Source organism: Gorilla gorilla, chromosome 21 (assembly GCF_029281585.2).
Source record: "Gorilla gorilla gorilla isolate KB3781 chromosome 21, NHGRI_mGorGor1-v2.1_pri, whole genome shotgun sequence".
Lineage (NCBI taxonomy): Eukaryota > Metazoa > Chordata > Mammalia > Primates > Hominidae > Gorilla > Gorilla gorilla.
Window position 1 is genome coordinate 75,243,549 of NC_073245.2, and position 13,088 is coordinate 75,256,636.

Here is a 13,088-nt window from a genome sequence, read left to right on the forward strand (position 1 = left end):
GGAGGCCGTCCGCCCCGCCCCCTCGCGGGGGCGCTTCATTGGTCATCGGCTCGCGCTCTCGCGCTCTCTTGCTGTCGCGAGAGGTGCTGAGGGGCGGCCGCCGGTGCGCCTGCCCTCCGGCTCCCCGCCCCCGCCCCCGCCCCCGCCTCGGCCCCCACCTCTGCCTCCTTCTACTCGGGCGCCCCGGCCGCCGCCACCTCTCCCCAGCCCAGGAGAGGCTGCGGAGCCGCAGCCGCCCAGACCGCGCAGCGCGGGAGGCAGGTTCCGCACGGTAAGATGGCGGCGGCGGGCCCGGGCGGCCGGGCCGAGCGTCTCCCGGGGCCGGGGCGAGCGGGCAGGCGGGATGTGGCCGGGGTGCGCGCCGCCCCCGCTCTGGGGGCCTTGGAAGCGCCGGCGCTGGCAGGTGCGGAATTGGGGCGCGCAGTCAGTCCGGGCCCGGACGGCCGCCCCGCGCCGGTGCGCAGGGGGCACTCAGGGCTCAGCCTCCAGGCGCGCGGCCTCAGGCGCTGGTGTTCTGGGGCGGTCCCGGCCAGCCTGAGGGGCGGCGGTAGCTGTGTCTGTGGAGGAGCGACGTCTGTAACGAAGTCTTTTTAATAAAATCTGCTGCTTTAAAGCAGAAACCGAGCGGGTGAGGACGTAAAGTGTGGCATGGAAAGTAGGAGTCTTCAGCACACGGGTGTTTTCTTCTGCTGAATCTTTCTATGCTGGAGTTTGAGACTACCGAGTTCCTCCTGCTAACAACAGGACTGGCCAGTTCTACAAAGTTGTTGCTTTTCATGGGCGCACGTAACTGCCCGGAGTGGAAGCGCTGTGAGTGCCGATCACCGAATGAGCCGAGAGAAAAGGTGCCTTTTCCTAGGGAGCTCTTAACGTTGGTCCTAGGGCCGGGCGCGGTGGCGGAGGTCGAAGTGGGCGGATCACTTGAGCCCGCGAGTTCGAGACCAGCCGGGGCAACAGCGAGACTCCCTTCTCTGCTAAAAATAAAAAAATTAGCCAGGCAGAGTGGTGCGCTCCTGTTGTCCCAGTTACTCTGGAGGCTGAGGTGGGAGGATCGCTTGAGCCCAGGAGGTCGAGGCTGCAGTGAGCCATGATCGCGCCACTGCCCTCCAGCCTGGGCGACAGAGCGAGGCTCTGTCTCAAAAAAAAAAGAAAAAGAAAAAGAAAATGAGTCCTTGAGTTACCATTAATTGTCGTGAATAAAAAGTTGGTCTCAGTGAGTTTTGCAGTTGACTACGAAAGATGGGTGTTCGTGTGTGACAGCGACTCCTGGTTTCTCCTCCACTTTACCTGCCGCTCCACATCAAGTTTTCTTCTGCTGGTGCCACTTTCTCTGCTTTACCTTCAAGGTTGGCATCCTCCAAGTAATGACGATTCTCATTCCCTATCTACGCTCTTCCTATGGTCTTTGCTGAATTCTTGGCTTTAAATATCCCTGTGCCCCAGCACCCCCCCCCCCGCCCCTTATTTCACGAATTCATGTTTTCAGCACTGAGCTCAGGATCTGTGATTCAGACACCTGCTTGATTTCTCCAGACGCATGTCTAATAGTCACGTCAAACTTGCCCTGCTTCTCAAACCTGTTCTTCTTCCAGTCCTTCCTCCTTATTTGTGGCCCCATCTTGCAGGGCCTCTCATGCTTGAAACCTGTGACCATCTTCGATTCTTCCCTCTCTTTTGTCCGGTAATCTGTCTAGCAGCAGCCATTGACTCTGGCCAAAGCATCTTGATCTCACCTTGCTCTCCATCTCTTCTGCCGATGTTCTCTCTCGCTTGGGTGTCTCCCTAACGGACTGGCTGCTCAGATCTCACCACCCTGCATTCATCCCATTTTCAGCCAAGAGACCAAAGTTTTTTAATTTATTGAAACACTTTAGCAGTACTTCGTATAAAGTAGTATGTGTAACGTATATATCAGTGGCAAAAGAGAAAGAGTGGACGGTGGCGTGCCCCTGCCTGTCTCAGGTACCCACCCATTCTCCCAAAGCCGGAACAGCTGCCTCTGGGGCTTCAGCCATTTGCCCCTCCCACAGGTAACCTCCTCCTGAGTGTCAGCTTTCATGCCCTTATTTAAAAAAAAAACAAACAAAATAGGTTTGCCACGTACATATTTGTTGCTAAAGCACATGTCATGTATTTTGTCTTGTTGTTCCTGATGAAACTCACGCCAGATTTGGCCTCTCCTGCAACTCTCTTTTTCTTTTCTTTTTTTTCTTTTTTTTTTTTTTTGAGACGGAGTCTCGCTCTGTCACCCAGGCTGGAGTGCAGTGGCACCATCTCAGCTCACTAGAAGCTCCGCCTCCCGGGTTCACGCCATTCTCCTACCTCAGCCTCCCGAGTAGCTGGGATTACAGGCATCTGCCACCATGCCCGGCAATTTTTTTTTTTTTTTTTTTTTTTTTTTTTTTTTTTGAGACGGAGTCTTGTTCTGTCGCCCAGGCTGGAGTGCAGTGGCATGATACCGGCTCACTGTAATCTCCGCCTCCCGGGTTCACGCCATTCTCCTGCCTCAGCCTCTGGAGTAGCTGGGACTACAGGCGCCCGCCACCGAGCACGGCTAATTTTTTGTATTTTTAGTAGAGACGGGGTTTCACCGTGTTAGCCAGGATGGTCTGGATCTCCTGAGCTTGTGATCCGCCCGCCTCGGCCTCCCAAAGTGCTGGGATTACAGGCGTGAGCCACCGCGCCCGGCCGCAACTCTCTTTTTTCATTCAGCATTGTTTTATGAGAGTCATCCAGGTGACTTTGTGTCATGCTCATTTATTTTAACTGCTTTATGAAATTCTCTTGTGTGAATACATGACCACAGTCCCTTCTCAGCAATGCTAAAAATCTAAACATCTCTGAAACCAAAGTTTTTGGTTTTGTTTTTAACCTATGTGGTGGCCAAAACCTCACCAGGTAAAGTTTAATAGCCTCTACCACTTAGTATAGATACCTAACACATTTCAGTGAAGAAATAACGTCTGATGATGGGGAGTGCCCCCAAACCCCAGTGAGACTGTTACATGGTAAATTGTGCCAAATAATCGTTGTACATTGAAGAATTCCGAATTCCAAAACCCATCTGCCCAAGGGTTTTAAACATGCAGTTCTGTGCGCCACAGTCCCTTGGTCCACGCTGCTGTTGAATGAACGCTCAGGTGGGTGGCTTCCACATTCCTGCCGCTTTGAACGGTGCTTCTGTGAACAGCGTTGTCTGTGTTTGGTGCATCCTGGTGAGTTTTTCTAGAATATAAATGTATTAAAAGTAGAATTGCTGGGTTGTGAGGAGCACACATGTTCAGCTTTGTAAGGAGTACCAGATTGTTTTTGTAGCACAGTCCGTTCTCCTGATACCAGAGTAGAAAAAGTTGAAGTGAACTTATTCTTTGCTAAGCATTGGCGTTCTCAGTCTGGTGGGTGTCCCACAGCAGCGTTGTCTTTCCGTACATGCTCAGTGTGGGATTCTCCGGATCACAGCTCTTCCAGCGCTGCCCTCTGCCCTTGGAGGAGCATCTAAACCCCTCCCTCAGCTGTTATTTTTTTCCTGTAGAAATAAATCAGAATGAGTTATGCAGAAAAACCCGATGAAATCACGAAAGATGAGTGGATGGAAAAGCTCAATAACTTGCATGTCCAGAGAGCAGACATGAACCGCCTCATCATGAACTACCTGGTCACAGGTAATGGCTTACAGTGAGGATGCTGTTGCGTGAATGTGATTCTCCCTTTTTGAACACATAAGGAGTGCTGTAGCACTGAGGTTTGATGACGTAGTTATTTGTGTTCAGACATTATGAAAACACAATGCTAACCTGGTAGGTTTGGAAGTTATGGTGTGAAAGCCTTTTCTGAAGATGAGATTATTCCAGGTCTCTGAGACCTAACACAAACCCGTTTTTCAGCCTTTGACAGTTTTACAGTTACTCACAATAATTGAGACTGTTGTGAAGTAAGTATATTGAAAGCCCAAATAGTTGATCTCTTCTGGCCAGCCTGCAAAAATATGCTGGCCTGTTTCTGGAAAGTATGCCCAACTCAGAGGATGGGAATGGGGAAGAGCAGAAGCGTGCAGAGGGAAATAACACTCAGGCTGTTCTTGATGTCAACTGGAGGAAGGGCAGTGCTGTATATGGCAAGAAAATAGATGTTTTTAAAAGACATGACATGAAAAATCTCCCTCCTGTTAGTCCCCAGTTCCTTCTCCCAAATTAATCTCTGTGAAACTTTTTTGGGCCAAGCATGGTGGCTCATGCTTATAGCCCCAGCACTGAGAGACAGAGGAAGATTGTTCCAGCCTAGGAATTCGAGACCAGCCTGAGCAGCATAGTGAGACCTTGTCTCTACCAAAAAAAAATGTTAATTAGCTGGATGTGGTGGCTCGTGCCTGTAGTCCCAGCTACTTGGGAGGCTGAGGTAGGAGGATCACTTAAGCCCAGGAGGCGGAGGTTGCAGTGAGCCAAGATTGTGCCACTGCACTCCAGCCTGGGAGAGTGAGTGGGACCCCATCTCAAAAAAAATATTTTTGGAAGGTGAAGAGGAAATTTAGGCCTATAATTATGTCGGGGGCAGGGGAAGGGGCACACATGCTGGCTTTGAAAAATTGTAGACACTCTTAAGAGGTGGGAGTCAACAGGCCACTGCAGGTATAGCTGACCATGGAGGGCCCCTGTGCTGTGGAGGCTGAGCCAGTGTGACTTGCCTAACCTGGCACCAGAGCTGCGGCTGCTGGCGTCTGGACCTATTATCTGTCCTCTCAAAGGAGCCCACACCAACACACTGGGCCAGCAGCCATTCTGACCTCTTTGGCTAATGGGTTAGAGTTTTTGGATGGGATAACAAGGAATGAAGTATACTCTTCTCATTTTCTATATGTATTTTGAGAGCATAACTTGTAACTTATAAAGATATTAATACCGAGTTCCTAAGAAAGTGTGGTTCACATCAGAGGTTATTAATTGAGGCAATTGGAGTTTCTGGAGATACAAAGTCTTTGCCTTAATTCCTTGCTAACTTTCCTAGCAGTGAAGATGGTTTTTCTTTTCAGAGGGCTTTAAGGAAGCAGCGGAGAAGTTTCGAATGGAATCTGGAATCGAACCTAGTGTGGATCTGGAAACACTTGATGAACGAATCAAGATCCGGGAGATGATACTGAAAGGTCAGATTCAGGAGGCCATCGCCTTGATCAACAGCCTCCACCCAGAGCTCTTGGACACAAACCGGTATCTTTACTTCCATTTGCAGGTGTGTTTCAGGAGAGGGTAGTCTGGTTTGCGAATACTTGATAAGTTAAAGTTATTTGCAGTGATTGAGAAATAACTAGGCTAATTTGCTTTAATAATGTTATTTCAATGCATGTGAGGGGGAGGGGTTTGAGTTTGCTCTTTTATGTAGTTCAGAAGCTGTTTTTTTTTTAAAAATGCAAATTTGATAACTCAGAGATGCAAGAAAAGTCTTCCCTCTGTGATGTACTTTTGACTGGGACCTGGTACCACCTGCCCTAAGTCCCTGGCCTGGATGTGTGTGGGTCAAGCTTGTCTGTCTCTGCCTCCAGCAACAGCATTTGATCGAGCTGATCCGCCAGCGGGAGACAGAGGCAGCGCTGGAGTTTGCACAGACTCAGCTGGCGGAGCAGGGCGAGGAGAGCCGAGAGTGCCTCACAGAGATGGAACGTACCCTGGCACTGCTGGCCTTTGACAGTCCCGAGGAGTCGCCCTTCGGAGACCTCCTCCACACCATGCAGAGGCAGAAGGTGGGGCCTGCCAGAGGGAAGCTTTCTTCCATTCCCCATGTGCTCTGAGGGGGCTTCGTGACAACGCCAAGTGTGTGGCTTTGCGGTGTGGACTGAGAGACAGGTGGCTTCTGTGCCTGGGATGCTAAGTGGTTCCTTCATGGCTTTTTTTTTTTTTTTTTTTGGAGGTGAAGTCTTGTTCTGTCGCCCAGGCTGGAGTGCAGTGACGAGATCTCTGCTCACTGCAACCCCCACCTCCTGTGTTCAAGCGATTCTCCTGCCTCTGCCTCCCAAGTAGCTGGGACTACAGGAGTGTGCCACCACGCCCAGCTAATTTTTGTATTTTTAGTAGAGATGGGGTTTCACCATATTGGCCAGGCTGGTCTCGAACCCCTGACCTCAGGTGATCCAGTCTCCCAAAGTACTGGGATTACAGGTGTGAGCCATCATGCTCAGCCTCTCTCTGGCTTTTAATCTTTTATCTTGTCAAACTAGGGACAACGGACTTGGTGACCGTTACAGAGTATTCACACCCTTTGCTGATGTCTTATATTTATCTGAACCTTCTTTCTGTTTATTTCCCAAGTATTACTCATTTAAAATCCTGTCTTCTGAAACTTTTCTCTCCTTGCTGCTATGTTTTTGTCTGGCAGAACCTGACAGCTCCTCGCCTTCCCAGACCCAGGTCCCTCTTCCCCCGGGTCCTCTCCCAGGGGCTCTGTCCTCCCTACACTGTCTTGGAAGGATAGCCTGTCCTAGAGTCCACTTGAGATGTTTTCTTGAGGCTTGTGAGGAGGGTGCTGGTATGTCCTGCTACGCTGGTCTTACCTCTCTCCCAGTCCCCTCAGCACTTTGTTCAAGCCTTGCTCATGGCACTTAACTGCCATCGAGGTTGGATGTGACATTTAACGACCAGACTGTGAGCTTCCCCAGGCAAGGACTATGTATTTCATGTCCCGAGAGTGTCTCGCAGTTAGGAGCTTAATGTTTGTTTAAACTGCCTCTTTTTAATAGACTCTGCTGGTGGTCTGCGTGTATGGTGATTTTTATCAGATGTATTTATATTCTAGGTGTGGAGTGAAGTTAACCAAGCTGTCCTAGATTATGAAAATCGCGAGTCAACACCCAAACTGGCAAAATTACTGAAACTACTACTTTGGGCTCAGAACGAGCTGGACCAGAAGAAAGTAAAATATCCCAAAATGACAGACCTCAGCAAGGGTGTGATTGAGGAGCCCAAGTAGCCCCTGCGCTTGTGTGGTGGACCCAACACCACCCCTGCGTCGTGGGACTTGCCTCAGATCAGCCTGCGACTGCAAGATTCTTACTGCAGTAGAGAACTCTTTTTCTCCCTTGTACTTTTTTTTTGACCTGGCATCTTTTTTATAGGGAAAAATGGCCTTTGTAGGCAGTGGAAAACTTGCAAGGAAAGCTGCCGTCTCTTTGGCAGTCTGATGCAGAGCCTGCACTCTGGCACTCGCTGAAGAATCTGGAAGGTTGCGGTTTGCTCTTCCAGTGTTCCGGGGGCCTCTGGCTGCTGAAGGATTCGGTCTACCACGGAGGGCTGTGCTGTTAGGCTGCATCCCACTCAAAATACAGGAAAAGCACGAATCATGATTCTGCTTTCTGTTAGCTTAGGCAGACATTGGGCCTTCACCTACAGGTTTTTCCTTACCCCTGTGGTTTTTGTGTTTTTTTTTTTCTTTTTCCATAGGAAAGAATATATAAATTTGTAAATCCTAATTCAAAGATGGGTCGTGTGTGAGGGCATTGAGTTTGATTTGTTTTCCCTTTGGTCTGGGTTGTGTGGCTTTTGGGGGATGCGTGTGAGGGGGCTATGTGTTTTTTAATTTTTTAAATATATATTTTGGTGCTGTGTGTGGTGAGAGACTTGTTCCTAGTGGATCAATGAACCATCTCTTCTGGGCAGTTTTGTTGAAAATAAAGGTTTCTCTTTGATTTCAAGAATGACCAAAATGGCCTCTAAAAGATGTTAATCATCTCAAATGACCTTTTGTCTTTGGGGCGTTCTTCCCGCCTGTGATAGCGGCAGTGGCTTTTTCTGGTACCTGCAGCTGGAAAGGCCACTTGGCCCTGTGCTGAGTGAGCGGCCTTCATTAGAGCGAGGCAGCCCTTGGCCAGTGGGGACGCAGAGCCCCAGCAGGTGGTGCATGACTGTTGGCGGAAGGAACGCGTGTTCAGCCTCAGTGATCTGCCCTCCAGCATCTCGGCAGCATCTCATCCTCCATCGTCAGCCGGCTCTGCCGATGTCCTGCTTCTGTTCACTCACAGAACTGTCCCCTGCTCCGTGGTGGGCAGGAGGGAAGTGGTGCAGGGCTGCGTGCATTGCCCGCGAGTTGGGACAGTTGATGGGCACATGGCCTTGTAGCTCTGGGCACAGATGTGTTTGGATTCATTGCAGCGGACCACCGGGCACTGTTGACCCCACTGAGCGGTGCTAAGTGTTGGTTTTGTGGATGTTCGTGGAATTGCTGACCCATCCAAGGGGGTCCTTTGGAGCCAGTGGAGCCTGCAGGTGCATCTGAGGGGCAGAATGCTGCTAGCACTTGAATCTGGGATCTCGCCTTATTCTCAAGTAGCAAGGCATCTCGACAAGCATGGTCTAGGTCTGGTGGCCAGCTCGCCAGTACCTGAGCCGGTCGGGTCATCTCCCTCTGAGGGACCGTCCTCACCGAGCTCCTGCATCCCTTGAGTGTTGATCAGGAGGCGTCCACAGCATTGTTCTCACCTCTGAATGATGCTTCTTTCTGTGTTGGAGCCTGGCAAAGTTGTGTTTTCAAGCCCTCTACTTCTCTTTCCAGTGGGTAGGAGCTTTTGGCACTGTTTACTTTTACCTAGATGGCTTGTATAATCCAGTAAGAGATGCAAAGATAAAATTGCTGCGGTTGTTACAGAAGCATGGCGGCCTCCAGACTGACCCATTGGTTGCCCTTTAGATTTTGTAAGGATGCGGTGCTGGGGAGGTGGTGCTTCCCTACCCCCTAGAAATGCTGCCTTCCAACTACCACTCGCCCAGATGTGACCCTTGCGATTATTTCCTCTGAGGTTTGAGGATGAAGATAAGTTGGAGGGAAAGAGAGTAACTAATAGGGGATGAAATATAGCGGAAGCTAGAAGAAAACGGTGAGGTGAGAGAGGCATCTGCACGTTTTCTCCAACAGCACCAGGTGATTCAGCGTATTCCTAATTATCTTTCACTATTCGTGTATATAAGATCGTTTACTTGCATAATATATCATCAATTTGACATATTCTTAAAACTAGAGGGTGTGAGAAGCACAGCAATAGGAAGTCTCTCCACAAACTAGGGGAACACAAATGGGGTCATTCACATGCCTGGACTGTCACTATGTGGCTGTCACGTGAAGTGCTGGTGTTGATTTCCATTTCAGCCAGTGGGTAGCTGATAAGCCGGTGCCAGCATCCAGCATGAGCAGATGTCGGGGAGACTGGGAAGTCTCCGATGTTACTGCCTGCCTTCCTTTCATGTAAGGGGCTGCACTTGCTTTTCTCATGATCTGTTAGTGGACGAGGTCTTCCAAGGAAGTGCTTTGCACACTTTCTTTGCTCCTTTTTACAGTCTTTGTCTTTGCAGCAAGCAAATGAAATTAAGCCACTTTGGGATAATGAACATTCAGTATAATTCTACTTTGTCTCATTTTGGATCTCACTGTTGTCTTTATAAAAATGTCACATTTTACAGAGTAGTTTATCCTTTTTATACTTTCTGGTGGAGAGTGCCTTGAAATAAGATGTGAGAGTATTCTGGTACTCTGTGTTCCAGATGCATGAAATTGGGTGAGGAATAACCCCTAGTCTGGAATCTTTGTGAAGCATAGGGTTATTGCAAGGCAAATGGGAACTAACACATCTTGCCATTTGAATCAGGGTCTCCAGTTTCTAGAAAAGGCAGACACTGGTTGGGACCAAAGTCTCCATGGCACATGACTGAAGACTGGTGGTCGTGTGTGTGCGGAGTCCACGGAAGCCTCGGGGAGGTGGAGCTGCTCTTTCCATTCCGTCAGGACGTGATCTGAAAACATGTAGAGAAGATGAGTTGAGGACAGCTTTTCTAAGGCAATGTGATGTCTTTGCTTTCTTATTTCTATTTCTGTGCGTTGTTAGCTTTGAAGAGTGGAGGAGCTGGGGGCTCCAGAAAGAATCTTACACATGTGTTGAAGACACTGATGTCATAGGGAGCGGGGAGCTGCATTCCCTTCTGGGCTGTTACTGCTAAATCTCAGTGTGAACAGACCAGGCGGAAAGCTTGGTGGCCAAGCAGTCTGTGTGCTTCCCCGCTGATGGAGAACGTTGCGTTGTTTGCAATGGGGCCTCATGGGTGCAGCCGCACGGCAGACCCATGGCTGGCGCAGCTGCCTGTTGCCGTCTGTCTTCAGTAACTGCTGCTCTGTTGACTGTTCTATTCTGATACTACGCGTGTTGTTTTTTACAACAGGTATGTTTTTGTTTCAGAAATATGTATTGCTTTTCTCATATTTTTTGCAAATTGTATTGTCAACATGGGTCATTTAAAGTCCTGTATGAACCATAACCTGCTGTGGTACCTTTGTACATGTTTGATTCTGTATTCTTTATTCCAGCGTGGCATATGTGCCCCTCAGTATCTTTTGAGAAGTGCGGAATAGGTTGCTTCTACCACCTGTTCTTAATGTAACAGTAAAAGTTTTCACATTTTTCTCAGAACTGTTATCTGGAAGCTCTTTTTTTTCCTAAGGGTATTTTAGTAACAAATACTAATGCATTTGTATTGAAAGTTGGTATCTTGGAATGGAAGGACAGAAGAAAGCTCGCCTCATGGAACTGTAGTTGGCTCTCCTCTCACTCTGACAGTGCTGCCTCTTTTAGTTTGTAAATCTGTACTTGGTGTGTTTAATTTGAAACCTATCGGCTGCTCTCTTGACTGGGGCACTTAATGTTTCATAAACTAGTTTCCTTGGTGTGAAGGAAGTAGAACTTTTGAGCTACCCACTGCATGATTTTAAACTGATTTTAATAGCCTAAGTAATTACTCTTTTTTTTTTTTTTTTTGCTTAATGAAAATTTCCAAACATATTAAAAACAGAGGGAATACGCCAGCACATCCCAGTATCCACCAGTCAGCCTGACACCCAACACCACCTGCCAGAGCCCCAGGCAGGAGATAACTACAGGTGTCTGATTCTGGGTGGCTACCATGCTTTCAGGGCCATGAGCGTCTTCATGAGTGGAAGGCAGTTGTAGGGTTCTTGGAAAGGACTCAGACTGACCGCTTCAAGGGCCTGAGGTGAAATTCAGAAACTGCCCATGCAGAGAAGCTGAGCAGCGGGCATCATGGAGCGAGGCGTTGAGAGCTTGCGTGTTTGTTGGGTATCAGAGAACAGGGAAGGCCTCTCCTCACCTGCTGCTCCTCCCTATGTGGCAGTGGCATGTCACAGTGTTCTTGATGTTCACACACCTGTGCCGGTCCATTAGCCTCACGGGTCAGAAGGCAGCACGGTAGTTCTTAGTGGAGGTGGGCATCACCAGGAATGCTTCAGTGTGAGCTCCCACACTACAGTCTGGAGGCTCACACCATCCTTGCACACATGGCCTTCCTGTCTTAGATATTCTGCCTTATTTTGGAATGCCGTCTTTGCTTGTGGTTTTTCACTTCTGTTAAAGTAGAACATGGGGTTTGAATGGGCCTTTGGTGCAACTAGCTATGGCAAGAATCTTCTAAGAGATGTGCTCCGTGGAGGTACAATGTCCTGAGCTTGTTTGCCTTTTCTAGAAGCCACAAAATGGCTTTGGAGATAAACAGGCCCATGCTACAGAGCCACCGGCACAAGGCACCTGGTGTGCAGGAGCTGAGATGCAGCCTGTGGTTAATTGATAATAATCATGTCCCCACATCTGCACAGTGGGGGCTGTTTCTCTCATTTCACACCCCAGTATCCGCCAGTCAGCCTGGTGCATGTGTGTGGGGAATATTTGAAGGGAATGTGACGTTCTGAGTTGTCTGTAACATTTCAGTGTCACCTAGTTCAAGGCCAGGTTTACGGGTCCAAATTGTCCATAGTACAGAAGAGCATTTATCAGGTGAAGCCTGTAAAGCCATAGGCACAGCTATAACCAAAAGAATTCATGAAAGGAGTAACAACTGAAGGTGAGTGGGTTTCCTCACGTTTGTAAATGCAGGTCACGTTGCAGGCTCTTCCGCCGGCTGTCCGTCCATGCAAGGCAGTTGGTCACCCCGCAGGCTCACTTCGGAGATGAAGAGTGCTGAGTGCAGCAGCGCCTCCTGTCCTTGGGTCTCTGTGTATTTGAGGTGGAATTGATGAGTTTGGGAACCAGGGAGAAGCAGTGGAGCTGCTGTTGCCTTGAGCTGCCCGTGTCAGGCAAGGTCTCCGCCTGGCTGTGACTTCTGCTTCCTGGAGACACATCTGTAGGCATTCCTCACACAAACAAGGTTTTCTCCCTCTTGTGGATCACGGTGTGTGACTGACAGCTTTGGTAATTTTCCCAGCTGGCTTTGAAAGTGAAGCAGGCTGACCCGTCACCAAGAATTCTCTGCCATGGAGGGTCATGGAAGAACGGGAAGAGGTGCTGGCGGTCACAACAGCCCAGGGTTCGTCCGTGCTCGTTTATAGATTTGTGTGCCCATCCAGTCCTCACTGGGCCCTCCCAGTTTTAGAAATGTTGAACACTAGTGCTTGTAAGATTTGAACAATGACTTTACCAGCTCTGAGAAAAATGAACTGCTCCAGAACCTTCAAGAATGATTCTCTGTATCACGCCCACATCACACCAAATCCATTTGTCGTCATTGCAGAGTTCATCTTTCTGGTTTTGAGCATCATCTCACACAGTTCTTTGTCTTTTTCCAGTCTGCTGTTGACTGGGTTAGCTCAGCCCGAAAGGTGCCCCCACCTTTGAGGCAGTTCCCGCACGTGATGTCCAGTACCGCGGTCTTCCCTCTTGCTGCTGCCTGTCAGTCATGGCAGAGGAAAGTGTCATCTGTCAGTCTCCTTTTTATGGACTCCTCATCTTGAGAATTGTAGTTGGGCTGGAAGGGTGCAGGGCTAAGTGGGGTGCAGGGAGGAGCCCCAGGCCCCGGGCTGGCTTGTCTTGGTTTACAAGAAGCTGTGCGGGGTCTCCTGGGGCCTCTGCGGGGGGTGCGGATGCAGAGGCTGGGCAACGGGAGCCACACGTAGTGAGGTATGGATTTGCTTTAGAAAAATTTCTAGCATCGTCTCCCTATAGCAGCACTTGAAATAAACAAGAAGTTAGGTGGGCCAGGCCCAACAAGAGGGAGGCACGCAGCCCTCCAGAAGCAGAGGCCAGTGGGTGCTGGCTGTGACTGCCCTGTCCGCAAGAT

The 13,088-nt window shown here is 49.3% G+C and overlaps 1 protein-coding gene across 3 annotated transcripts; it reads left to right on the forward strand.

The window, feature by feature from the left end:
• Nucleotides 1–17: 17 nt before the first annotated feature.
• GID8 (GID complex subunit 8 homolog) lies at nt 18–10,435 on the forward strand. 3 transcript variants are annotated; one of them, XR_010132334.1, is made up of 6 exons: nt 38–271; nt 3,533–3,662; nt 5,027–5,223; nt 5,534–5,731; nt 6,781–8,898; nt 9,620–10,435. XR_010132334.1 is itself a non-coding variant. In XM_055372631.2 (6 exons), the coding sequence occupies exons 3-6, from the start codon at nt 3,545–3,547 to the stop codon at nt 6,952–6,954; spliced, it is 687 nt and encodes a 228-aa protein (XP_055228606.1). In that variant the 5' UTR covers nt 143–271; nt 618–845; nt 3,533–3,544; the 3' UTR covers nt 6,955–10,435. The 3 variants fall into 3 exon arrangements, 2 of the variants coding, with proteins under 2 accessions (XP_030860857.1, XP_055228606.1); XM_055372631.2 differs by adding an exon at nt 618–845 and having other exon boundaries at nt 143–271; nt 6,781–10,435; XM_031004997.3 differs by having other exon boundaries at nt 18–271; nt 6,781–10,435.
• Nucleotides 10,436–13,088: the final 2,653 nt, after the last annotated feature.

Coding starts and splice junctions, on each gene's coding strand:
- GID8 (XM_031004997.3), top strand. CDS start 3,545: ATGAGTTATGCAGAAAAACCCGATGAAATCACGAAAGATGAGTGGATG. Junction 5,224..5,533: donor ATCTTTACTTCCATTTGCAG/GTGTGTTTCAGG, acceptor CTCTGCCTCCAG/CAACAGCATTTGATCGAGCT. Junction 5,732..6,780: donor ACACCATGCAGAGGCAGAAG/GTGGGGCCTGCC, acceptor TTTATATTCTAG/GTGTGGAGTGAAGTTAACCA.